The following is a 27,943-nucleotide window of genomic DNA, read 5'->3' on the forward strand; positions in this document are numbered from 1 at the left end:
ATTCTGTACCTCTCTGAACATAACTGGCAATACCAGGGATTGAATGTCGGATCTCCTGCATACAAAATATGCGCTCTGAGCCATGGCAGGGGCATTAGCTGACTCGAATGCCCCTCTGTGGGGTTCCATGGGATGTGTTCATGCCAGGATTTGTCCCACACATGCAAGAGTTATCATAAACAGTACAAAAGAGGAAGAGTTGAGTAGCACCTTAAAGACCAACAACACTAAGTTCCTGCACAGACTTTAGATCTTGTTTCCAGCTAATAAGAGTTTCTAAAGCTTTTCACCGTGACTTAAACCTTTATGCGGAGAGGCTTTTGATCCCGATAACGGAAGTCGGAAAGGCCCTCCAGTGTCATCTAGTCCAGCCCCCTGCAGAATGCAGGAAATTCATGATGACCTGTCCACCCACAATGACCCCAATTTCATGCTCAGATGATGCCCCCACCCCACCCCCAATTCCCTGGCCAGTCTGGTCTGGAGAAAATTCACCTTCTGACCCCAAAGTGGCGATTGGCATTTCCCTGGGCAGGCAAGGAAGGACCACAAGGGCCAACCCCTTCTGCCCACCCACTCACCACCGGCCTCCGTTCAAAGAATCTGCGTTTCCAGGCCATGTTCTTTCCAGGGACTGCAATGAACATATTGTTGCCTTCTGGCCAGTGAGTCTGACACTGAGGTAATGACACTAATTGCAATAAACAGCGTTGAGATTTTTTAAACTATACGTTATGACATGCTTTTGTTGTAGAGCTGCTAACTCTGGCTGGGGTTATGTTTATAGACCTGGGAGAGGTGCCAGGGGTCTCAGCAAGTCTTTAGGATGCTTTAGGATGCTTAGGGCTGATCCTGCGTTGAGCAGGGGGTTGGACTAGATGGCCTGTGTGGCCCCTTCCAACTCTAGGATTCTATGATTCTATGAAAAAGTTCCCCTCTGGTTTTCTTTCCCTTTACTGATGGAGCCACCGCAGTAACTTGTTTTCTCCTCTGCTGAAGAACTCTGGCTGTCCAGCCCTGCTGTAGTATAATATTTCAATGGTTTACCCAGCCCAGGAACCTGCGGGAAGGACTGGAAACCCCCTTTAAGTTTAATGGCATAGATGTCTTTCCAAATTGACAAAATATTTTCTTTAACTTAGAGTTGGTTCTTATATGCCGCTTTTCCCTACCCGAAGGAGGCTCAAAGCGGCTTACAGTCGCCTCCCCTTCCTCTCCCCACATCAGACACCCTGTGGGGTGGATGAGGCTGAGAGAGCCCTGATATCACTGCCCGGTCAGAACAGCTAAATGAGTGCTGTGGGGAGCTCAAGGTCACCCAGCTGGTTGCATGTGGGAGGGTGGAATCAAACCTGGCTCACCAGATTAGATGTCCACACTTCTAACCACTTCACCAATCTAGGGTGAGGGGGGTGATGGAGATTGCTAACAGGCAGGAAAGGGAGTGATGGCTTAACTTGATGACATATTGATACAGGGTTTGGGAAGGGGAGAACATAACAGCCTGATGGCACCTTAGCATCATGATAAAACTGCTTGTCCAAGCATGCTCCGGACTCCCTTTTCTGAATACAGAGTGACCAGATATAGTTTGTATTTCTATGGAGCTATAAGAGATGCCTGTGTGTGTGTGTGTGTGTGTGTGGGTCAATCTAGGCTGTCCTTCTAACCATTAAAAGGAAAGGTCTGTCACACCCCTCTGCCTTAGCTGCTGCTATTGTAATACGGCAGAGTAATAATTTGTGATTTCTGTTTAATTAATTTTGATGGCAAAAGAAGAAGAGGAATGGGTATTTAAACCCTGGTTTACAGTAGTCAAAAGAATTTCACAGCGGCTTACAGTCGCCTTCCCTTCCTCTCCCCACAACTGGTACTCTGTGAAGTAGGTGGGGCTGAGAGTGATAGAATTTCTCTGTGAGAATAGCTCTAACAGAACTGTGACTCGCTCAATCTCACCCAGCTGGCTTCATGTAGAGGAGCGGGGAATCGAACCCCGCTCTCCAGATTGCAGGTTGCCTCTCTTAAATGTGACACCATCCTGGTTCTCCACTATTATTGTTATTGTTATTGTTATTGTTATTGTTATTGTTATTGTTATTGTTATTGTTATTGTTATTGTTATTGTTATTGTTATTGTTATTGTTATCGTTATCGTTATCGTTATCGTTATCGTTATCGTTATCGTTATCGTTATCGTTATCTTATAGCCCGCCACTCCCATGAGGCTCGTGGCATGTCACATTTGATAACCCCCACCCGTAAATCCCCTAATACAATAGAATCCCACCTAAAAACCAAACCAACCCAACCCAAGCCCAAGTCCAAGTGGCGGCAGAACTACTCACCGCAACCCATATCCCAAGGGAAGGAGTAATAACTAATCACCACCAAGAATAACCCTGGAGGGGGGTCTCGATCTACCTTTGAGGTGAAATCTCAATAGGGTGAAATTAAAAGGAGCAGAACAACAAAGCACCAAGATGAAAGAAAGAGCATATTCAGTTCAAAGGACTTGTATAGTACATCCCTGGCATTTGCAACATATAAACCAGGGGTAGTCAACCTGTGGTCCTCCAGATGTTCCTGGACTACAATTCCCATGAGCCCCTGCCAGCGAATGCTGGCAGGGGCTCATGGAGATTGTAGTACAGGAACATCTGGAGGACCACAGGTTGACTACCCCTGATATAAACGCTTTGCATGATTTCACCGATTCAAGTTGTTAACATGGCGTTAGAAAAACGATAGTGAGGCCCTTGCCGTTTCAAATGAACTTGTGATGACGTCAAAGTGACATCAGGCTCTCTTGTTCAATGATGAGCTGGATTCAGTACGGTTGCCATCCCTGTGTTAGGAAGGTCCTGGGGAAGGCCAGGCTTGAGGTGGGGGGGGGAAGCAAAGCAGGGTCATGGTGCCCCTTCCAAAGCGGCCATTTTATCCAGGGGAGTCAGTGTCTGTAGTCTGGGAACTGGTGGTCATTCTGAGAGAACTCCAGCTCCCCCCCCCAGAGGCTGGCAACCCCTGGACCCAGGGATCTGTGGGTGCAAGGACTGCAGGCTTCCCCTCTTCCCAGCATCCATTCCAATCCTGGCAAAGCCAATTCCTTTGAGTCACAGGACTCATGTGGCCCCACATATCCACGTAGGGTTGGGGAGGATCAGTACTGAGGAAAGGGATAAAACCCACCCCCTCTTTCTTCTTCTGACAGTGTAGTTCCGTTGACCGAAGAGGTAAGGAAGTCTTACCTCCTTTCTCCTCCTTTCCTTCTGTATATTTCAGCTTTCCGTCCCATTTTGAGTGGAATCCGTTTCCCTGGGATTGGGAAGGACCGGTCAGCAGGGGTCGCTGTGGCCAAGGTCGACGTCCACCTGGGCCTTCTGCTGCTCTGTCCACGGATCCAACCCACTGAGTGCCGGGCCGCCCAAAACTCTAGAGAGAACGGGCCAAATCATGTCAGCAAGGAGCATTCTTGACTCATTACCCTTTTCTTTCACCCGCTCACATGTCCTCAGGGTGATTAGGATCTTCCCGGCTTTATCTAGGCATCTAACAGCTCTACCTGGAGAGTTAGCAGCACGTGCGGAACTATCAACGGCAGCTACATGAGGAGGATCACATTCCTAGGTTGCAAATTAGACTGCAACAATGCCAAAATACTTGATTGCTTTGCCTGGGTTAATTACAACATATCTCGAGCTGGCATCTCTGCTTCGCGCGCAGTGGCATATAAAAAGGGACTAAAGGAGGACCGCAGCCTTTCAGAGGAACAGGAAGTCCAAAAACAAAATTGTCCACCTAACACATTGCTGGCAGACAAATCTAAAGTGGTGGGGCCATGATGGGAATACTGGATTTTCTGGTTGCTCTAGTCATCTGTTTGTCGGTCATGCAGTTCCTGAAGCTGCTTTGGCAACGCCGGCAGTACCCCCCTGGACCTATTCCATTCCCTCTCGTTGGGAGCCTGTGGAAACTTGGCTGGAAGATTCGTCTGGATATGCTCTTGAAGGTATTCTCTCCGTCTCTGTCTCTCTGTCTCTCTCTTGTGGAATAATGATTAAAGGCAAAATAAAAAAATTGGAAGTGGGGTGAGGAAACCCTAGATCTAATGACGAAGGTGCCAGAATGTTTTGGGGGGGCAGTCGAGGGAGCACAGAATTGTGGGTGTCCAGGCTGGCAAGGGCATAGCCAGAAATGTACCAGGGCTGCCATGGCTTTGTGTGTTTTCCTTTCCTGCTCACTGCCGTAACGTGCCGTCCAGTGGCCTCAAAATGGCCCTGGTGCCTGCCAGTGTGCTTCCCCGCACTCACCTGCTTCCCAGTCACCCTGCTGTCAGTGCTGGGAGGAGAACTGGGTTTGATCCCCCACTCCTCCTCCACATGCAGCCGGCTGGGTGACCTTGGGGCTGTCCCGATTTTCTCCGAGCTCTCTCAGCCCCACCTCTACCTCCCAGGCTGCGGGAGAAAGAGTAGGCGACTGTAAGTCACTCTGAGACGCCTTCCAGGAGCAAAAAACAGGGTACCCCCCCTGCTCTTCTTCTTTAAGCTCGAGTTGGCAACCTCCAGATGGGGCCTGGGGTTCTCGCAGAATCACCACTCATCTCCTTGCTACAGAAAATGGTTCCTTTGGAGAATAAGGCAGCTTTGGAAGGTGAACTGTTTGGCACTGTACCAAGGTCCCTCCCCTCTGGGTATGCCAGACCCCCCAGTGAGGGTCTCCAACCTTTTGTCACTGGCCAGCTGGCTGAGAGGGATGGAGTTCAACCTCCCCCTAAAGGGAGGAACATTGGAAATGAATTTGACATGCCTACATGACCAGGTGATATAGGCATTTTATGGGTGTGGGGGGGTGCAATGCTCTTTTTTTGATGCAAAACTCTATGATAGAAACCAAGTCTTTCATATAATTTCGTCCCCAAACCAGAGTGTTGTTCTACCACATACCTACATCACTTCTGGGATATGTAGGCATGTCAAGTTAATTTCTGTGTCCCTCCTGCTTCTGGTACATGAGGGACCTGGTGACCCTGCTAGCCCCTCACCCTATTGGTGTCTTTCCTTCTCTGGATATCACTCCCGTTTGCTCTCTTTCCCTCTCAGTTTGTTCCTTTCTCTTGGTAGGAAGAAGCTTGTCCCTTCCCCACCATGAGACCCTCCTTGCCTTGTGGAAAGGAAGCCAGAAGATGAAAAGGGGGTCCTCCCCCTCCTTGATCAGAAAAGGATAGCACCTGGCCAACCCCTCAACCTTCTCCATCGTCCCCTTGACAAGTTAGTTTCAAAGGGTAGCCATGACTGTCTGCAGTAGATTAGCTCAGGGTTGGTTAAGTATTTGTGGGGCCCGAAGCACCAAAGCCAGTTTAAGGATTCATGGGGCCCTAGCAGTGTACAATTGTGATGGGAGCAGCCAGACTGGAGGTGGAGGGGCCCTACGCAGTGGAAAGGGGTGTCACTCCATGTGTCCTTAAAGAGGGAAAAGCGGGGAGGAGAGAGGCTACAGCCCTAATCCATGGGCAGGGGGCACCATGTAGGACCTCTGGAAGCACGGAGCCAGTAGCATGTGCTATGTAGATGAACCGGTCTTGGACCAGCTAGATCCGAGTCCAATAGTAATTTGGAGACCAACAAGACTTCTGGGTATAAACTTGTGAAAGCCAAAGCTCCACGTCATAGTCTGAAACAGGGAATGTTGACTCTCTTGTTGACGGGTAGTCAAACTGCGGCCCTCCAGATGTCCATGGACTACAATTCCCAGGAGCCCTTGCCAGCATTCGCTGGCGAATGCTGGCAAGGGCTCCTGGGAATTGTAGTCCATGGACATCTGGAGGGCCACAGTTTGACTACCCCTGCTCTAAGGTGTTGCTGAACTTGAATCTCCTTGAAGGGGTTGTCCTTGCTTTCTCTCTTATTCTGAGCGAGACGCGTTGATGGCTTCCCCAGCGCTGCTTTCTCTGCTCCCTTGTTGTTGTTGTTTATGTTGTGAAGAGTTATGAGCATGCGTGTGTGGGAGAGACTTAGTTTGGGGCAAGTGTGTCTAATTCCTAAATTACCTGTCAGACACGCATAATGTATGCAGGCTTATGGATAATGGGGCAAATCCTTTGGCATGCATTGTGTTTGGCGCCAGCTGGGGAGAAGGAAGTGAGGGAAGCACTTGTTGCTTACAGCAGTGTGTGTTGTTTCCTGAGGGGAAATGCCCTCATGGCGGCCATTTTGTCACGGTACCCACTTCAGCGCCTCAGAAATGACAAAAAAATGCCCTCAGAATCAGCACCGTGTGGTGTGACAGTGTCTTGATTTGCTGTCCCCCTCTTTGGCTCACGTAGATGATTGTTGCCGCTTTATGCTATTAAGGTTTTGCGCAGCGGCATCGGAATTGGCCGTTCCAGGCCGATGCAGCCAGTATCGCACCACAGGGGGGAGGGGAGTTGCGGGCGCCAGTGCGTAATTCGGCACGCACACACAGGCTGCATGTGTGCGTTGAGTTATGCACTGGTGCCTGCGCTTCCCCTCTCTCCTGCGGCATGGTGTTCGCTGTGTCAGCCTGGAACAGCCGATTCCGACACCGCTGCGCACAACCCTAGTAACAGTGCGGCTACGTCCTGCCGCATGTTGTATTTTGTTAGGTGCTGCTGAGAAGACTGGAAGAAGAAATATAGGTTGGCAATACCTCTGTATTCCTTGTGGATTAAGAACTGGTTAATTAACAGGAAGCAGGGAGTGAGTACAAATGGACACGTTTCACAGGGGAAGGCGGTAAGAAGAAGAAGAGTTGGTTCTTAGATGCCGCTTTTCCCTACCCGAAGGAGTCTCAAAGTGGCTTACAGTCGCCTTCCCTTTCCTCTCCCCACAACAGACACCCTGTGAGTAGGTGAGGCTGAGAGAGCCCTGATATCACTGCTTGGGCAGAACAGTTTTATCAGTGCCGTGGGGAGCACAAGGTCGCCCATCTGGCTGCTTGTGGGGGAGTGCAGAATCGAACCCGGCATGCCAGATTAGAAGTCTGCACTCCTAACCACTACACCAAACTGGCTCTGTAAACAGTGGGATACCCCAAGGCTCGGCACCAGGTCTGGTGATTTCAACTTGTTCATTAAGGATTTGGAGTTTGGAGTAAGCAGAGGAATGGCTAAATTTGCTGATGACACTAAGTTGTTTGGGGCAGTGGAAACCCGGGAGGACTGTGAGGTGCTCCCAAGGGATCTGTTGAGGTCCAACATGGAGCAAAATATCCCAATTATAAATACCCGTTGATGGCTCCAAACTGGTAACAACTGACCAGGATCTTGGAATCCTGATAGATAACTCACTCAAACTGGTTCATTTAGTGTGTGACTGCAATAAAAAAAGGGATTGCTATGAAGGGAATGGAAAACAAATCAGCCAGCATTGTAATGCCCCTGTGTAAATCTACTGATTTATTTATTACATTTATGACTTTTATATACTGCCTTCCCCTAAGGCACAGGGCGGTTCACATGGAACGTAAACAACAATACATCGAGCTCCGTGGCTAAATCGAATAAAAGGCAACGGTAATAATAATAATAGACAGAGAACTGTACTGTTTCCCATTCTCCTCTTTTTTAAAGAGAAGACAGCAGGGTTTTAAATGGCTTGGAGCCATTTAAGCCCCTGCTTTCTGATATTCCTGCACCCCCATGAACTGCCACAAATGGCATCAAAATTTATGGAGGTTGATGGCGATTCTTAAATTTGCAAACCTTAATTCATGGATCGGCCGAAATGCATGACGAACTTTAGTTTATCAACTGGTTCGTGCCCGTACCTAGTGTAATGGTTAGAGCAGTGGTTCTCAACCTGGGGGTCGGGACCCCTTTGGGGGTCAAATGACCCTTTCACAGGGGGCGCAGCAGGGTGAGCAGCTTGGCCAGGGGGGCGGCCATCTACACAGCAGCCTTGCGGGGTAGATTGAGATAGAGCGTTCATATGTTTGGAGCAGCAGAAAAGAGTGAGATCGGCATAGTGGGACAAGAGGCAGAGCTGAACAGAGAAACCCTGGAAAAAACACAATTTATATGCAATCATGAACAATGAATCTTTTCGCCATTGTTCAGTTTAGGTTTAATTTCTGTGAAAGAACCCTTGCATAATGTTATGGTTGGGGGTCACCACAACATGAGGAACTGTATTAAAGGGTCATGGCCTTAGGAAGGTTGAGAACCGCTGGGTTGGAGTGTCAGAGAAGGGTCTTGGAGACCCAGATTGCAAATCTTTCCTTTGCCGTGGAAACTGAGCAACCTTGAACCAGTCACACATTCGAACCCCCTAAAGTCCCCCTGGCGTTTCCTGCTTCTATGATCATCAGAAACCGTTACAGAAGGGGAAAAGGGTACCTGGTTTCTCAAATCACACCCCATTTTCCCACGGCAGTTCTGAATGCCTCCAGGATACATACTCCCCTGAGAGGAGGTATTTGCCCTCCTTAGGGATACCTGCCTTAGAGTTTAGCCTTACCACCTTCTTCTTCTTTTATCCTTTATCTGTCAACTGGTGGAGCAGGTTGTCCTCTCAGCCAATATGCAGCTGCCGGTGTTGCTGGATTTTTAGCCTTGTTTATAATATGTTTCCACTCTTGGAGATTGGTGGCAGTAGTTTTGGCCATGTGGATAGTCAATTGCTGGTTTCTAAGATCTCCCTTGATCTGTTTAAGCCAGGGGTAGTCAAACTGCGGCCCTCCAGATGTCCATGGACTACAATTCCCAGGAGCCCCCTGCCAGCATTCGCTGGCAGGGGCTCCTGGGAATTGTAGTCCATGGACATCTGGAGGGCCGCAGTTTGACTACCCCTGGTTTAAGCCATGTCTTCTTTGGCGCCAGCCGCTGGACCTTCCATTCTGTTGGTCATTCTGGCCAGAGGAGTTCTTGAGGCAGTCTGCTGGTATTCAATCTGCAGACATGGCCAGATCATTGCCGTCTGTGCTTTTGGATTGGTTCTTTAATTTGCAGCTGGTTGTCCCATTTTGTCCCAACTGTCTCATTTCGATTATGATCACATAGAGAGACCTCCTCGCTTGCTAAAATTATCAGTTGAAGAAAGGTCTGCTGAAGGAGGGGGACAGCCGGTGAAAATGTACCTCCCTTCCATGAACACAAGCCCTCCTTGAGATCCAACCCCCTGTGTCCACAGCTGAGGCCCAAACGGATAATTGAAGAAAGCAAAGAATTATTTTCAATATAGGCAGACCACTCCTCAGTATATAAAATGTGGTCAAGTCACAGCTGACTTATGGTGACCTGGGTAAGGTTTCCAAGGCTCGTGGTCCCAGGCCCCCAGGACATTTGTCCAGCCTCAACCAGGGCCAGGGCTTTTTCAGCCCTGGCCCCAGCCTGGTGGAATGAGCTCCTGGAAGAGCTAAGGGCCCAGCCAGAGCAGGGGGTTGGACTAGATGGCCTGTGTGGCCCCTTCCAACTCTATGATTCTATGATTCTAACTCCAGACTGCTAGCTGGACGGGGGGGGGGGGGGAGGAAATGGGGAGTTAACGCCAACAAATAGCCATCTTATAATGTGTTTAATGTGTTGGGGATTTTAAGGGTTCTGTGTTTTACCGTTTTTAGTGTAAACCGTTGTGAGTCTTTGAGAGCAGCGGTATATAAATCAAAGAATAGATAAATAAATAAAGAGATGGTCAGAGGCGGTATGCCATTGCCAGCTTTTGTAGCATACCTGGACTTCCTTGGTGGTCTACCATCAGAGCATCAACCGCAGCCATGCCTTCTAAGTTTCTGAAAACAGACAAGATTCATTTTCGGATCAAGTGGAAGGAGGAGGGGGTGGTCAGGGGTTGGGGACAGAAGGTGATTGGCTGGCTGCTGGACAGACAGTCAAGCCGGTTGGAGGAGGAGGCACTCAGGAGCCCTGAGTGGATGTTAAGCGCTGAGTGGCACTTAAGCCATGAGACTAGCTCCTCCTCCAAGGCCTTACCAGAAATCTACTATGTGGAACAAATTAGACTTGTATTGTTTTATTCTGATGTCACCTGCCCTGAGTCAACTGAGAAGGGTGGGATATAAAAATAATTATACCAGACAGCTGGCATTGTTATTGTTATTATTATTATTGTTATTGTTGTTGTTATTGTTATTGTTATTGTTATTGTTAACATCAACAACAACATATAATAGCTTGTGATGAGAACCGTTCTTCATTCAAAAGTCAACCTATCTTATCTGCTCTGACCCACCCTGGCAGCTTTCAAAAAGCTACGGCAACGTTTTCACCGTGTGGATTGGGCACATCCCCGTGGTCGTGGTGTCAGGATACGAAGCCGTGGAAGATGCGCTGGTTAGCAATTCTGACGCTGTATCTGGGAGACCACTGATTCCCTTTTTTAGGATTTTGGGAAATGAAAAGGGTAAGTTTTGTTCAAGGATGTTTCCCTCCTCCCCCTTTCACTGGTGTGATTTTGGGTGGCCATCTCCCCCTCCTGTCCTAAGAAACTTTGGTAAGTTTTTATGCTCCATTCTGGTATTTGGTAAAAGGCGGTTGCATTTGTCACCACAGTTTAACTTCTAATTAGATGGGGCTTAATTAAAAATTGCTTTGAGGACCGGAGCAAATTGTGGGCTTTCCTGTGCCCCAGTATGATACATCTACTTCTGGATTGCTGCAGGCATTATGTTTTCCAACGGTGAAACCTGGTGGCAGCAAAGACATTTTGGACAAGCAACTCTTCAGAAGCTGGTGATTGAACAGAAGGATCTGGAGCTTCAAATCGGAGAGGAGGGCCGGCAGCTGGTGGAGGTCTTTGCAAATGAAAAGGGTATGTCCAAGTTTTAAGAGTTATCTCAAGATGTTCGTACTCCACTGGGCATGGTCAGTCTTTATTGAAGGCACTTAGAGGAACAGGGATCATCAGTAGGCATTCACGGAATCAGGGATTGTCGAAGACGGAGTACAATGGGGGATTTGAACTTTTACAGTCTCCCGCCCCTTAGTACTGTGCGGGAAATCCTGTTCCCAGGACGAAACCGTTTGATCGACATATGTATGAAAGTTGGAGATGAGCAGTCTGACCAGTGAGGCCAGATTGCCCCAGCTGCCTCTAGCAGCTAGCCCAGATGCTTACACCTCTAAAGCAAGGACAGAGAGATACTGATCTGCATTTCACAGGACTCACCAGAACAGCGCCTGGTACAAAGGGAACAAGAAGGGAGGGGTAAAATGGTAGTCAGAGAGCAGTCCTGTTAGGGCTCTCTTGGCCTCACATACCTCACAGAGACCGTTTACGCACTGGGAACTTCACTGCCCCAGCTCCCGTGCAGGAACACAAATCAGGGTTGAATGAGGCGCACCAGGCCAAATGCTCCCCTGTGTGGGTGCAGGAAGAGGTGGGGCAACTTGCCATGAATAAAACTCCACTAACTCTTCTTCTTCTTCTTCTTCTTCTTCTTCTTCTTCTTCTTCTTCTTCTTCTTCTTCTTCTTCTTCTTCTTCTTCTTCTTCTTCTTCTTCTTCTTCTTCTTCTTCAGTAATCTCTGGGCTCCCTCAGCCACCCGTCCCTCACAGAGTGTCTGTTGTGGGGCAAAGAAGGGGAAGGTGACCTTAAGCCGCTTTGAGACTCTTTCGGGTAGAGAAAAGTGGCAGATAAGAACCAACTCTTCTTCATCAGTAGCATCAGGGCTCTCTCAGTCTCTCCTCCCTCACAGAGTGTCTGTTGTGGGGAGAGGAAAGGGAAGGCAATTATAAGCCACTTGGAGACTCCTTTGGGTAGAGAAAAGTGGCATATAAGAACCAATTCTTCTTCTTCTCCAGTAATATCAGGGCTCTCTCAGCCTCACCCACCTCACAGGGTGTCTGATATGGGGAGAGGAAAGGGAAGGTGATTGTAAGCTGCTTTGAGACTCCTTCTAGTAGTGAAAAGCAGGGTATAAAAACCAAATCCTCCCCCTCCTCTTCTTCTAAGTTCAGGAGAGGAAGTGCTATCTCACATGGCTCATAATCAATTTATGGAACTAACTGCTGTGAGACACGATGGCCATTGGCTTGGAGGACTTGAAAAGGGATTAGGCAGATGGGTGGAGGTGGGCAGGCCTGTCAGAGGATAATGGCAATGATGGCTAAATAGGTCCTCTATGTCCAGAGGAAGTCTATCTCTGAAGGCCCATCATTTGGTGGAAGCCTGTGAGGAAGCTGTGGCCTTCATCCTGCGTTGAGCAGGGGGTTGGACTAGATGGCCTGTATGGCCCCTTCCAACTCTATGATTCTACTTGTGGGCTTTACGGAAGCATCTAGCTGTGGGAAACAGGATGTTGGACTGAATTATCACCTGAACACACAAAGCTCTTACCTGTGGTCCTTCAAGGTCAGTATTGTCAGACTGGCAGGAGTTACTTACTTTGATACTCGTTGACTTCATTGAGCTTAGAAGGGTGTAACTGTCGATAATTATACTTCAAATGTAGTTTGCGATTTCAGTTTTGAGATTTCATCAGCTGCATGAGGTAAATTTTTGGTCAGCAGATATTTATTATCAGTTCATTTATTATTGAATTTGTATGTCACCCTTCCCCAGGGCTCAGGGCAGCCCATAACATATATAAGATAAAATAATAATTTAAAACATTTTAAACGGATTCGCATTCAAAATTTCCTACCTTCTCTCTAGTAGGAAGGAGGCAATAGTACAGTGCATGCAGTGGTACACGCAGAAAATAATTGGGAAACATACTTGAGCAAAAGCTATGCAATGCAAAAGTTTGTCTTCATTCATTCATTCATTCATTCATTCATTCATTCATTCATTCATTCATTCATTCATTCATCTGTATGGATTTCTAAACTGCCCTCTCCGCTTGAGCAGACTCAGGGTGGTGCTACGCTCAAAAACACATGACAGTGTTTGCTTAAAAACTTAAGACAATTAAATCTACTGTTGAATCCAGTGAATCTTCTTCTTCTTCTTCTTCTTCTTCTTCTTCTTCTTCTTCTTCTTCTTCTTCTTCTTCTTCTTCTTCTTCTGCTTCTGCTTCTGCTTCTGCTTCTGCTTCTGCTTCTGCTTCTGCTTCTTTTTTTTACTAGTTTGTCAGTATGCAGAGCAGTGCAAACACCCATTTAAATATACTCAGCTTTGATCCTTGCAAATAATTCATCTGTATCATCTGTATCATGTGTTAAATTGTTTTTTAAAAAGCACATGGGCAAGGGAAGCAGATGACCAAGGACCCAATTGGAATCCGGCACACTTCCTTATGGTTCCGAACCCTTTGATCTACTGGGCGTCACCCTTCAACCTGATCAGCAGCTTATGGAGAGGTGTAGGCTGGGATGGTCAGTGTTGACAGGCAAAAGCAGTAATGGCTGTTGGCTGTTAAAAATAGGAATGGTACATTCTGTTTCTTGCCCTGGCTGTAGTGGCTAGAACGGAATAGGCAAGTATGAGGTGGTGAGCTCCCCCTCACTGGCAGTCTTCAAGCAAAGGTTGGATACACACTTTTCTTGGATGCTTTAGGATGCTTAGGGCTGATCCTGCCTTGAGCAGGGGGTTGGACTAGATGGCCTGTATGGCCCCTTCCAACTCTATGATTCTATGTTGTACATGCAACATGGCCATGCTTGTGAGTTTTTTTTCCCTCTAGGCCAGTGGTTCACAACCTTCCTAATGCCACGGCCCTTTAATACAGTTCCTCATGTTGTGGTGACCCCAAACCGTAAAATTATGCAAGGATTCTTTTACAGAAATTAAACCAACACTGACCAATGGCGTGAAGATCCAGTGTTCAGAATTGTATAGAAATTGGTTATAAATTGTATATAAATTGGTGTGTGCCTTCAGGAGGAGCGGCAACAGTGGTGGCGCCCCCCCCCCCCCCGGCCAAGCTGCTTGGCTTGTGAAAGGGTCGTTCGACCCCCCAAAGGGGTCCTGATCCCCAGGTTGAGAACCACTGCTCTAGCCCATTTTAACATTCCAGTCCATCCCTGTTTCCCAAGTGAGACTCTTCCCCCCCAGTTCACAACAAAAGGTATGGCTGAAGCCAAGACCTGCAGGTGTTGCTGGAGGTGGGGGCATATCACCTGTGGCATTTCCTATGCAAGGGTGTCAAATGCTTGCAAAAACTGGAGCAACTTATTCAGCATGGGAGAAAACCAAACAAATGAAAAATCTATGCAGAAAATCTGGCAGGAAAACCTGTGCCAAAACCCAGGAAATCTATACAGAAAATTCGGCAGAAAAGCCTGTGCCGAAAACCAGAAAATCTATACAGAAAATTTGGCAGATAGGTGTGTGGTGTCAAAATCTCATTTATTGACTATATTACTTTACTGCTTTAAATGGTCTCAATATATTCTTCATAAAACCAATACTTTTAGTATAAATATCATCTCCCTGGCTAGAATCGTAGAATCATAGAGTTGGAAGGTACCTCCTGGGTCATCTAGTCCAACCCCCTGCACTATGCAGGGCACTCACAACCCTCTCGCTCATCCACTGTCACCTGCCACCCCCTTGAACCTTCCGAGAATCAGCCTCTCCGTCAGATGGCTCTCCAGCCTCTTTTTAAAAATTACCAAAGATGGAGAACCCACCACCTCCCGAGGAAGCCTGTTCCACTGAGAAACCGCTCTGTCAGGAACTTCTTCCAGATGTTGAGACAGAATTTCTTTTGCATTAATTTCATCCCATTCGTTCTGGTCCGTCCCTCCGGGGCAAGAGAGAACAACTCTGCTCCATCCTCTACAGGGTACCCTTTTAAATGTTTAATTTAGGGGAGAGCCCTATTCTCCAAATAGTAAAAGGAAGGATATGGGATACTGAAAAACAGCTTGTTGAAGCAGGGATGAATCAGCTATTCCCCCCCTTCTTTGGCTTAGTCAAAACTCTGCAGCCCAATAAGATTCAAATCCAGTCCATCATTGTGGATTCATGATGCCTGTGTTGTCCAGGTAGCTATTAGTCAGAATTCTGGGAGGTAAGAGATATTCTCCCCCTTCTGCTTTAAGAAGAAGATGCTGGGAATTGTAGTCAGACAGCTCTTACCTTCAGAACCTCTAATGCGCTTGGGAGATCAGCCCAATATCCTAGCTAGCTGCCAACATGGGGACCTTTCTTTTGCCCCCCCCCCACATGTGTCCCCTTCTATTTAATTCCATTGTTTGAGAGTAGCTGTACACAGAGGATGGAAAATAGCATTCTTTTTCGCCGGACAATGAGATTGCTTTGTCTCACTATCTGACTATTAGATGAACTCTGCAACCATGTGAGTTACTGCATTGCTATGAGATTCCTAGAGCCTCTTGTGGCGCAGAGTGGTAAGGCAGCAGACATGCAGTCTGAAAGCTCTGCCCATGAGGCTGGGAGTTCGATCCCAGCAGCCGGCTCAAGGTCGACTCAGCCTTAAATACTTCCGAGGTCGGTAAAATGAGGACCCAGGATATGGGATATGGGTAAACGGTAATGACTGGGGAAGGCACTGGCAAACCACCCATTTTTATGAGATTCCTAAACGTGATTTAAACTTTAACCCACATCGAACGCTCTCTGTGGACAGAGGTGTTCTGCTAAGCTCTGGGAAGAGAACCAGTGGCTAGGATGAATATCTTTCCACCACAGTAGTTAAAGGGTGCTACTGAAATATACCTATGAATCAAAGGTATATTTGTGTCTGTCACCTTGGCGAAACTGAAACAATTATACACCTATAGAGAAAAGCGGCACAGAAGAACCAACTCTTCTTCTTCTTCTAATTTAAGTTTCAGAGTCTTAGTTAACTTTCAAACGAGGACCTGCAAAATCAGAATCAGAATACCTTTATTGGCATAAACGAAGAAGAAGAAGAAGAAGAAGAAGAAGAAGAAGAAGAAGAAGAAGAGGAGGAGGAGGAGGAGGAGGAGGAGGAGGAGGAGGAGGAGGAGGAGGAGGAGGACCCATCGCGACCCCATGGACAATGATCCTCCAGGCCTTCCTGTCCTCTACCATTCCCCGGAGTCCATTTAAGTTTGCACCTACTGCTTCAGTGACTCCATCCAGCCACCTCATTCTCTGTCGTCCCCTTCTTCTTTTGCCCTCGATCGCTCCCAGCATTAGGCTCTTCTCCAGGGAGTCCTTCCTTCTCATGAGGTGGCCAAAGTATTTGAGTTTCATCTTCAGGATCTGGCCTTCTAAGGAGCAGGCAGGGTTGATCTCCTCTAGGACTGACCGGTTTGTTCGCCTTGCAGTCCAAGGGACTCGCAAGAGTCTTCTCCAGCACCAGAGTTCAAAAGCCTCAATTCTTGGACGCTCAGCCTTCCTTCCTCTACACGAGTATAGATAAGTGCCCTTGGTATGCGTGAACTGGTCCTAAGATGAAGATCTTTGAATGTCTCTATGTGCTTCCTGTGCCCTGGGAGAAGGGAGGTAGGTCATGAATTACAAGATTACAACTGTCCCCTCTGCAGGGGAGCCTGTGGACCCCACCTGGCACATCTTACATTCCGTCTCCAAAATGATTTGTGCTGCTGCTTTCGGGCACCCGTTCCCCATCGAGAACGAAGACTTGCACACGCTGACGAAACATATTAACAGCATTACAAAGTTCGGGGGCTCTCTTTGGGCTGTGGTGAGTAGCCATCTATTCTCCCTTCTTTTTCCATGGGGGAGCAATGCTGCATCATAGCAAGCCTGGCCCTTGGGTGAGGGGAAGCTGGCTTCTGTCCTTTGCCCACTGAAACCTACCGATGTCATCTAGACCAGGGGTAGTCAAACTGCGGCCCTCCAGATGTCCATGGACTACAATTCCCAGGAGCCCCCTGCCAGCGAATGCTGGCAGGGGGCTCCTGGGAATTGTCGTCCATGGACATCTGGAGGGCCGCAGTTTGACTACCCCTGATCTAGACTTTTAAAATTGGTTTTGAACTGTGTATCATCATCATCATCATCATCATCATCATCATCATCATCATCATCATCATCATCATCATCTGTTCCACTTAATATTTCTAGTAAGGCCTTGGAGGAGGAATGTGTCTCATGGCTTAAGTGCCACTCAGGGCTTAACACCCACTCAGGGTGGCTGTCCCGCCCCCGAGTATCTCCTCCTTCAACCGGCTTGCCTGTCTGTCCAGTGACCAGCCAATCACCTGATCATCCCCTCCTCCTTCCACTTCTCTCTGAGGCTCGGAGGCTGCAGATCCCTGCCTTGTGAGAGCTGCCCCTCCTGGTGAGTTCCCTAACAGCTGGCTGCAGCCTTTCCAGGTCCTGGGGATGGGAGGCCATCCACAGAGTTCTTCCACCTCACCCCACCCTACCCCACCCCACCTGTCTAGCACACCTTGTATTCCTGAATGCAACTGGCTTGGCCCGTAGTAGTAGTAGTAGTAGTAGTAGTAGTAGTAGTAGTAGTAGTAGTAGTAGTAGTAGTAGTAGTAGTAGTAGTATAACCAACCCATTTTTTAGCTGTCCTGTCATCTGTCCTCTAGCAGGAGGGGCGATGTAAGTATGTGTTTGCAGCATGGGGATAATTTTGCTGATGTTTTGAGCAGGGAGGTCAGAATTTCGATATTGTTCCTGGCCTCAACCGTAGGCCTGGTGGAACAACTCTGTCTCATGGTATTTTATTGCTATATACTTCCCCCAGCCTGAATGAATGAATTAATGAATGAATGAATGAATGAAAATGGATGAAAATGGCTGCCTCTTGGTGGTGACTCAGGATTGGATTGCCAAAGCTTTGAGATTCAAAAACACTCTCCTTTGTCTTTCCTGCAGTTATATAACATGGCTCCGACGATTATGAGATACTTCTATGGGCCTCACCAGACAGCCATCTCCTGTGAATTTATACGTTGTTTTATCAGAAAGGAGGTAGAAAACCATAAGAAGAACGGACCTCCGAAAGAGCGCCACGGTTTCATTGATTACTACTTGTCTGAGATTAAATCAGTAAGTTATTTGAATCAGGTGCCTTCGAGGTATCATGGGATCCCCTACAAACAGAGCAATTTGGCCTAGCCGCCATGCATCTATCTGATCCTCTTTCAAAGCTGTCTATACCTGTGACCATGATGACGTTGTTCCATAGTGAAGTCCCTATTTTAATCACTTGCTATACCAAGAAGTATTTAATTTTTCCCATCCTGAATATACTTCCCATCATCTTGAGAGAAGCAGCCTCTAATCTGGCGAGCTGGTTTGATCCCCTGCTCCTCCACATGCAGCCAGCTGGGTGACCTTGGGCTCCCCACAGCACTGATAAAGCTGCTCTGACCAAGGAGGAATCTCAGGGCTCTCTCAGCCTCACCCACCTCACAGGGTGTCTGTTGTGGGGAGAGGAAGAAAAGGTGATTGTAAGCCGCTTTGAGACTCCTTCGGGTAGTGAAAAGTGGGGTATAAAACCCCACTCTTTCCCTTCCACTCTTCTATTATATAGTTCTGCATTTCAGTTCTGCACTTCTATCATAAGTCATATGCACCGATACAATCCCATTCACAATGCACTAATTTGTTCTTGGTCCCCAAATCACAGATTTCTGGCTTTTCAGGAAACCTGGAAAGGTAGTGCAAACAGGCCATGCAGTCAACCAAAATAACTATTTTGGAGGGCAGGAGACAATGGCGCCAGTTCAGCCGGCCCTGGCTGTACGATCTTGGGTCGTGAAATTGTGTTTCTCGTTATGACCCACAGGAGAAAACGGACCCAACGACCACCTTCAACGATGATAACCTGGTACAAAGCGTCACCGACTTCTTTGTTGCGGGCACGGATGCCACGGCTGCCAGCCTATCTTGGGCGCTGCTTTTTATGGTGGCTCATCCTGAGATTCAAGGTGAGATGAGTGTGGGTGGGGCATGCAGAGGACGCATAAGCTTTACTGCTGGGACCTCATGGGTCATCTAGTTGCCTCCCTTGAAAAGTCGTGTCGGATTGGGATGGGCAGGAGCCGGACCACGAAACGGAATTTGTCATTGTTTGTGATTTGTGAACAAAAGTTCCCGACAGGTCTACTGTCTTCTGCTGCAAGCCAACATGGCCATCTTCTGCAACCAACAGCACGAATGACTTGACCATAAACGATTGTCCTTTCATCGTTCATGTGTTAATCTAAGGAACATAATCATGTTCTTTGTCTGGGACTGGAGAAATCGAACCAAGGGAAATTAGTGCCATGTAAACAAAACTTGTTCTTTGAGGAGAATGTTCTGCAGGTGGGGCATAAGTACTGTTGCACTCCTTAACCCCCCCCTCCCCATTTTGCTGACGGAGGTAGATCTCTGCCTCCCCCTCTTTCTGTATAGATTAGATGCATCTGGATTTGAACACATAGATCTCTTGCTGTCATATCCCATTTGCCTCCCCCCTGGAAGTGGGCTTATAATTCGAAGCACCTGGGTGAGAGGAGCTATAGCTGTAATCAGTGGCCAGGTGCCAGAGCTAAGCTGCAGCGTCCTTTGTCAGACTGACCAACAGAGCTAGGGGATGTTCCAGAAAGCGTAGTCATTTCAAATCTGTAGGTCAGGAATCCAGTGATCACTCAAAACGAAGGTCTGGTCCAGAAGGTCAGAATTTCAAGGGAAAGGAGTGTCAACATCTAATTAGATTTGCTTCCCCACTTCACTGGTGTCTCTCAAGCTGCTCTGTGGCAACCAACCACCTGCACGACCTCAAACCTGTGACAACTTGGAGTCATTTTCCACCAGGAGCTGCTGCCGAGCCATGAGTTGTGCGCTTTTCCTTTTAATCTGGAGTTCTGCTCTAAACCGACGCCTCTGCTTTTCTGTTAGCACAGGTGAACCTAGGAAGCTGAGATCGGCCGCCTGGTCTTCATCAGCTGTCTCAGAGTTGGGCAAGTTCTTGGTAGTAAATCTTGGCTTGCCTCTCTGTCAGCTTTTAACCTCTGGGTTAACTCTGCTGGCTCCTTCCTCCTCTGAGGAGTCCTTGCTATTGCTGCCACCTGGCTGGCCCATGCCCAGGAGCCTTTGCAGCTATTACAGAACCCGAGAAAGCAGTGGCAGAGGAGACACTGAAGGTCTTGAACCACATTATCCATCTAGTGCAGTGGTTCTCAACCTTCCTAATGCCCACAACCCTTTAAAACAGTTCCTCATGTTACGGTGAACCCCAACGATAAAATTATGCCAGTGTTCTTTCACAGAAATTAAACCAAAACTGACCAAATGGCATGAAGATCCATTGTTCAGGATTGTATATAAATTGTTTATAAATTGTATATAAATTGGCGGGTGCCTTCAGGAGGAGCCAGCGCCACCCCCCCAGCCAAGCTGCTCACCCTGCCGAGACCCCTGTGAAAGGGTCGTTCGACCCCCAAAGGGGTCCTGACCCCCAGGTTGAGAACCACTGACCTAGTGCTTCTTGGCTACCTGTGTTGCCAAGAATAACCCACAACTACAGAAGACTTTTACAGAGGTGAGAACTGTGGAACCTACAAACCACGCATAGATACTCCCAGTACATCTGATCACCACATCGTGTGAACAATGGGCATATTTACCATGTTCAAGTAACTCCAATCTCTATGAACTCACCACTGGTTTTTTTTTCATGTTCATGTATATTAAGGTCGTGTGCACATGGGAAATGTGTTTTGTCCCTGTTCACACAGTATGCTGAATGACCACTCTCAGGAGAATCGAGAGTATCATGAGCGTCCGATGCGCGTAGTTGGTAAACTCCTGAAAATGGAGATGTTTTGATTCCCTCACGTGTTTAATTAATTTTGCCTTTCCGACAGGGGTAGTCAAACTGCGGCCCTCCAGATGTCCATGGACTACAATTCCCAGGAGCCCCCTGCCAGCATTCGCTGGCAGGGGGCTCATGGGAATTGTAGTCCATGGACATCTGGAGGGCCGCAGTTTGACTACTCCTGAGTTAAAACATGCATCATAAAATCGTTTTTACAAAGCCATTAAACCGAAAAACCTCCACACGCCATTAAAACAATTAAAACAAAAGGCAAAATGCACACAAAAACAGCAATTAAAACACCGGACAGGAAGGAGGGATCCCTGAGGGGAACGCCAAATGAAACCAAAAGTCTTCGTCCACTGGCAGAAGGTGGCAGCAGAAGAATTTCCTTGGGGAGAGAGTTCCTGATGGTCTTCTGCCCTTACCAAGAAGACCCTGCCAAAGATGATCATAGCAGTCAGGTAGGTTCTTAGAATCCTAGAATCATAGAGTTGGAAGGGACCTCCTGGGTCATCTAGTCCAACCCCCTGCACTATGCAGGTCACTCACATCCCTCTCGCTCCTCCACTGTCACCTGCCACCCCCTTGAGCCTTCACAGAATCAGCCTCTCCGTCAGATGGCTATCCAGCCTCTGTGTAAAAATTTCCAAAGATGGAGAACCCCCCACCTCCCGAGGAAGCCTGTTCCACTGAGGAACCGCTCTGACTGTCCGGAACTTCTTCCGGATGTTTAGACGGAATTTCTTTTGAATTAATTTCATCCCATTCGTTCTGGTCTGTCCCTCTTGGGCAAGAGAGAACAACTCTGCTCCATCCTCCATATGGCACCCTTTTAAATACTTGAAGATGGTTCTCAGATCCCCTCTCAGTCGTCTCCTCTCCAGGCTCAACAGACCAAGCTCCCCCAACCTTTCCTCATACGTCTTGGTCTCCAAACCCCTCACCATCTTTGTTGCCCTCCTCTGGACACGCTCCATTTTGTCTATATCCAACTGGGGTGCCCAAAACTGAACACAGGACTCCAAGTGAGGCCGAACCAGAGCAGAGCAAAGCGGTACCATCACCTGCCATTGGTGGCACATCTCTGCTTCAGTCCACCTCTTTTTGTCAACAATGTTCAGCTGTAACATTGTTGTGAGGGCCAGATTTGGAATTAATGTCACCGTGTTGGGCTAAGCCATGGGGGAGGGAGGCCCGGGCGCTGAGTTATGTGCTGAAGGGCAGGATGACATGCACACCGTAAACATGTGACTTCTGGGGGAGTGGCCGGGAGGCCTGGCCAGCTGGCGCCACTGCTGGGGCTCCTCAAAGCCTGGAGAACATTTTGGGCGTTACTCCATGGTCAAAAGGATGAGAAAGGCTGATCTAAGAGCAGCGGTAGCTGGTTGGGTACTGAGCTCTCTTGAGACCCATTATTAAGGTCACCAAATATGATTTGCAAGCCTATAAAACTAGTAAAGCGAAATCACCCCAAGGCACGAGGGAAGGAAGGTAGCTGCAGTGAGTGGCAACAGTTCTGAGCAGCTGTGGCCTTTTGGATTTAATTGTGGAATCCTCTCCATGACTATGTCTGCGAACCTTTTCATTAAGGCCTTTGGTACCTTAGTGCATGTCACCCTCCCTCAGGCTCTCGGGAACGGACGTTTGCGAACGTGCCAGCTTGTCAGCTGACCGGCAAGCCCTGTTTGACACTGGAACGAACCTCAATGTGGGCTCAGATGCACAACATGCCTGACATACACTGAGCCGTGGGCGTGTGACTGGACATGCGGAAAGACCTGTATCAATGCAACTCACCTTAAGCAGTACTCATTCGCTTGCTGGCGGGAGAGGGGAGAAAGAGCTTCCAGTTTCTTTCCTGTCCCAGCGGCCGGGGCCAGGGCCACGGCCAAAAAGGCCCTGACCATAGAATCACAGAATCATAGAATCACAGGATCACAGGATCACAGAATCATAGAATCACAGAATCATAAAATCACAGGATCATAGAATCACAGGATCACAGAATCATAGAATCACAGGATCACAGGATCACAGGATCATAGAATCACAGAATCATAGAATCACAGAATCATAGAGTTGGAAGGGACCTCCTGGTCATCTAGTCCAACCCCCTGCACTATGCAGGACACTCACAACCCTATCGGTCATCCACTGTCACCTGCCACCCCCTTGAGCCTTCACAGAATCAGCTTCTTTGTCTGATGGCTCTCCAGCCTCTGCTTAAAAACTTCCAGGAAAGGAGAACCCACCACCTCCCGAGGAAGCCTGTTCTACTGAGAAACCGCTCTGACTGTCAGGAACTTCTTCCGGAGGTTTAGATGGGATTTCTTTTAACCATGGTTAAGGCCAGTCGAATTTCTTTGGGCCCAGGGATCTTGAGCAAATTCTGCTCCCTCTTTGGGTCATGTGCAGGGAGAGGTGTGCCGCTCAGAAACCTCTGGCTTCCCACCCCTGAATCGCAATGCTTTGTGTTTGATTTTTGTCAGCGAAAGTGCAAGATGAGCTGGACAACGGCCTCGAGTCCTTCGAGGTAGTCCACTATGCCGACCGGAAGCGATTGCCCTATACCCGGGCCGTCTTGAATGAGGTCCAGCGTCTCTGTAACGTCAAGTTATTCGGGCTCCTCAAACTGTGCACGGAGAACGTGAACATCCTGGGCAATTTAATTCCAAAGGTACAGGTCAATTTACGCTCCCGCCTTCCTCTTTTCCGTGCCAGGGGCAGACTGACGTTGTACATCCTCAACCAAAAACAGCCAGAAATTAGGGAGAGCTTTCGTATGTGCTACCAAGCCTCTCAACGGCTTTTGGTGGGGCTTTCAGCCTCCTGAGAATACCCAAATGGCATTTATTCTTCAGATGTGAATTCCTTCCCCAACTCTTACCCCGAAGCTCCTGGAACACCTACCTGTGGGTGAAACAGGAGCCCTGAAAGATGAAATAACTGCATTCCAGCATAAGCTCCTGTGAGTCAGGCCTCTTTTGGTTAGATTTATGTTCATCCGTCACAGCTACACTTCTTTTAAAGGGTTCAGGCAACCTTAAAGGGTGGTGGTAGGGGGAACTTCGAATGAGAGGCCAATGTAAAGCAAGAATCAGGCAAAGTACACCTTTGTTCATTCAGAGCGGGTGAGAATCAATCTCATCTAAGCAGGTAGGGTCAACATGAAAGCTAATTAAAGAAAACACGATGGGAAGCATGCTGAGTAGTAACATCAGAAGGTCCATCTAGTCCAGCCTCCTGTCTCTCTCACACAGGGGCCAGCCAGTTCTTCTGGAGGGGCAGGAACAGGGCAGAGAGGCCGAGGCCTTCATAGGAACATGAGAAGAGCCCTGCTGGATCAAACCAGTGAGAGTCCACCTAATCCAGCATTCTGCCTCACACAGTGGCCAACCAGTTCCTCTGAATGGCCATCAAAAAGCCAGTTTGGTGTAGTGGTTAGGAGTGCGGACTTCTAATCTGGCGAGCCGGGTTTGATTCTGCGCTCCCCCACATGCAGCCAGCTGGGTGACCTTGGGCTCGCCACGGCACTGATAAAACTGTTCTGACCGAGCAGGAGTATCAGGGCTCTCTCAGCCTCACCCACTTCACAGGGTGTCTGTTGTGGGGACAGGAAAGGGAAGGCGAATGTAAGCCGCTTGGACTCATTCAGGTAGAGAAAAGCGGCATATAAGAACCAACTCTCCTTCTTCTTCTTCAAAAAGGGAAGAGAGGCTGAGGCCTTCATAAGAACATAAGAAGACTCCTGCTGGTTCAGACCTATGGTCCATCGTCCAGCCTCCTGTTTCACTCAGTGGCCAACAGTTCCTCTGGAGGGCCAACAACAGGCCAAGGCCTTTCCCTATTGTTGCCTCCTCGGATTCAGAAGCTTAGTGCCTCTGAATGTGGAGGTTCCTCTCAGTTGAAATGGCTGGTGGCCATTGATAGATTTGTCCTACATGAATCTATCTAATCCCCCTTTAAAACTGTTTATTTCTGTGGCCATCTGGCAGCAAATACCACATTTTAATCACTCTCTGTGTTAACTAGTACATTCAATGGGGCAGTAGATTCAACAGGGCAGATAGAGACCTTATAGAGATACAGTTTATTTAACTTAACACCCAGAGTAAGCGAGGAAATGAAGATTTTTATTCACTTTTATTTTTTTTTTATAATTTTATAATTTATTATTATATAAAGCATTTACAGAAAAGTAAAAGAGAAAAAGCGACCAGCTGATATGGTTTGCCATCCTCTTTTAACATACATATTCAGTTCCCATCACATATTAATCCTAATCTAGAAGTTTTTACCATCTTTCTTAGCGAAATAATTGTTAATACATATGAGAGTATAATCTGTTATAAGAATATATTCTATTATTATTTTAGGTGATCTATTATTATCTTAGGTGATGAAGATTTTTATTGAGACCAGTGGGGGGAGTTTGGAGAACTGTGAACATTGATTACTCACTCCTCCACATGCAGCCAGCTGGGTGACCTTGGTCTAGTCACAGTTCTCTCTGAGTTCTCTCAGCCCCACCTCCCTCACAGGGTGTCTGTTGTGGGGAGAGGAAGGGAAGGCGATTGTCAGCCGCTTTGAGACTCCTTTGGGCAGTGAAATGCAGGGTATTAAGAACCTTCTTCTGATTGTTCAACCTACATCTCAGTGAGCCTGTTTTATCTCTTCCTTACAGGATACCCTTGTGATCACAGATCTATGTTCGGTCCTCCTTGATCCCACAAAATGGGAAACGCCTGAGAAATTCAACCCAAACCACTTCTTGGATAAAGATGGAAAATTTATCATTCGAGACGAATTCTTCCCATTTGCGGCAGGTAAGTGCACTGAAATCTTTAAACGCTACTCCCCTATCCTTTCCTCTTCACCTCTTAATAATTGGGGGAGGGATGGGATTTTTAGCCGTCATGTTAGTAGATTGATGTTTTAATGGGAATTTTAATGGGGTTAGTTGTTGTAACCCGCCTCGAGCCTATCGGGAGAGGCGGGAAATAAATCTAACAACAACAACAACAACAACAACAACAATAATAAAAGGTGTCCCGATTTGGCCAGTGGGTCTGACTGGTATTCTAGTGTGTTAAATGTTTAAAAACCGATATGATTTGTTTTGAGAGCCCAGAAGCTTTATGTATTATCCCCAATTCTCCACGTTTCCCGGTCAAGGGGGAAATGCCGTTCAAACAAATTACAAAGATGATCTGACTCCAATGATAAAAAGCCAAAGAAATCTTTACTTAGAAAAAAAAACAGCTGGGTTTTTGTACCCCGTTTCTTACTACGCGAAGGGGTCCCAAAGCAGCGTACAATTGCCTACCCTTCCTCTCTCCACAACAGACGCCTTGTGAGGGAGGTGGGAGAGGCACGTGGATGGATTACTTGATGGTTTGTTGGTTTATTCCATTTATATACCGCCCTCCCCTGAAGGCTCAGAGCGGTTCACATGAAACGAAAAGGAACAAGAACAGCACATCAAACTCAATGGTTAGGTTGAGTGAATAGTAACAGTACTAATACCAGCAATAAACAGATAACTTTCTAACAGAGTAACAGTTTAACACAGCGGTCCGGGGACCGGTACTGGTCCGTGGATCAGCCGCGGCTCCACCTCGTCCTCCTCTCCGGCTGCTGCCTCGGGGGCTGCCCTGCCACTCTGCCACCGGCTCACCTTTGGTGCTCTCCAGTGGTCCCCATGTCTGGGGCTCCCCCTTGGCGTGGCACTGCGTAGCTGCTGCTGGCAGCACCCCCCCAGTGGGCAGCGGGAAATCAGGGGCGCCAGAGGGAAAGCAAGCGGAGCAGGGGCTCAAATGTCCCTCGGCAAAAGACTACCCCCCCGGGCCTCAGTAAGCGTTGACCAGTCCCCAGTGATAAAAAGGTTGGGGACCACTGGGACAGGCCCATGGTGGGTCAATACAGGTGTATGTATTCAAGAGGGAGGGTGGTTTGGGGGCCTAGTAGATTAACTTCAGTTTCCTGGTGGAAGAGCTCCCTTTTGCAGGCCCTGCGGAACTGTTTTAGTCCTGTCAGGGCCCTGATCTCCTCCAGGAGCTCGTTCTGCCAGGTGGGGGCCAGGACAGAGAAGGCTCTGGCCCTGTTTGAGCTCAAGAAGACTTCCTTGGGGCCAGGGATGATTACCCGGTTGGAGGTGGTGGAGCGCAAAGCTCTTTGAAGGGCGTCGGCAGAGAGTATGGGATCCTAATGGCCCTTCTTCTTTATTCCCTCTGCAGGAGACCGGTCATGTCTGGGGAAGCGCTTGGCACGGACTCAGATCTTCCTTTTCTTCACCAGCCTTTTGAAAGCCTTCACTTTCCGCCTGGCCGAGGGAGTGGAGAAAGTGAACCTGGAGCCTGTCATTGGGGCTGTGGTCTATCCCCGACCGCATAAGATCTGTGCAATACCCCGCTAGGCTCCAGGACAGAGGAAATGGACAGGGGAGCTCCTTCATCCCCGTGACCCCTCCCGCATCTTCTCCTTTCCGCTCAAAGTGTATCATTCCCATCCTGAAGAGCGACACGGAGGTTCTGGACGCAAAGAATTGCTCTCAGAAGACCCGGGAATCTGCATTGTCTTGGAGCTGTGGGGAGAGAACACCTCTGCCATTCTATCTCAGAGGGGGATAGAAGGTGGTGGGAGAGGGGGCAGGTATTTATTCAGTTCAAAAATGTGTTTCCTCGCATTCCCCAAAGGCAGAACCAGAAGTTAATTTAGGGGAGGGAAGGTGGCATGGTATAGATCTTGGATGATGATGAAGAAGAAGAAGAAGAGTTGGTTCTTATATGCCGCTTTTTCTCTACCTGAAGGAGTCTCAAAGCGGCTTACAGTCGCCTTCCCTTTCCTCTCCCCACAACAGACACCCTGTGAGGGAGGGGCGGCTGAGAGAGACCCCCACGGTGGTCTGATTCCATATAAGGCAGCTTCAACTTCCAGATGGGGACCGGTGATCTCCTAGTTTTAAAACTCATCTTCAGCTAACAGAGCCAGCGTGGTGCAGTGGTTAAAAGGGGCAGCCTGTAATCTGGAGAACTGGGTTTGCTCCCCCTCCCCTCCACATGCAGCCAGCTGGATGAGCTTGGGCTTGTCACAGATCTCTTAGAGCTCTCTCAGCTCCTCCTACCTCACAGGGTGTCTGTTGTGGGGAAAGGAAGGGAAGGCGGTTGTGAGCTGCTCTGGGATTCCTTCAGGTAGAAAAATGCAGGGTATTAAACCCATTCTTCTTCCTCCTCATTCTCTTGTCCCGGAGTCTGCTTGTGTAGAGAGGGTGGTCTACACATTTAAAGAAATAAAATTTAAACATTTTAAA

General features: G+C 48.1%; 1 protein-coding gene across 1 annotated transcript; it reads left to right on the top strand.

Moving 5' to 3' along the window:
* The first annotated feature begins 3,319 nt into the window (after positions 1-3,319).
* LOC143842862 (cytochrome P450 2J2-like) lies at positions 3,320-27,943 on the top strand. Its single transcript, XM_077348141.1, has 9 exons — positions 3,320-4,006; positions 10,208-10,370; positions 10,629-10,778; positions 16,391-16,551; positions 17,700-17,873; positions 18,616-18,757; positions 23,124-23,311; positions 25,319-25,460; positions 26,871-27,943. The coding sequence occupies exons 1-9, from the start codon at positions 3,836-3,838 to the stop codon at positions 27,047-27,049; spliced, it is 1,470 nt and encodes a 489-aa protein (XP_077204256.1). The 5' UTR covers positions 3,320-3,835; the 3' UTR covers positions 27,050-27,943.

Source organism: Paroedura picta, chromosome 8 (genome assembly GCF_049243985.1).
Source record: "Paroedura picta isolate Pp20150507F chromosome 8, Ppicta_v3.0, whole genome shotgun sequence".
NCBI classification, from domain to species: domain Eukaryota; kingdom Metazoa; phylum Chordata; class Lepidosauria; order Squamata; family Gekkonidae; genus Paroedura; species Paroedura picta.

Coding starts and splice junctions, on each gene's coding strand:
- LOC143842862 (XM_077348141.1), top strand. CDS start 3,836: ATGATGGGAATACTGGATTTTCTGGTTGCTCTAGTCATCTGTTTGTCG. Junction 16,552..17,699: donor GGGGCTCTCTTTGGGCTGTG/GTGAGTAGCCAT, acceptor TCTTTCCTGCAG/TTATATAACATGGCTCCGAC. Junction 23,312..25,318: donor TGGGCAATTTAATTCCAAAG/GTACAGGTCAAT, acceptor TCTTCCTTACAG/GATACCCTTGTGATCACAGA.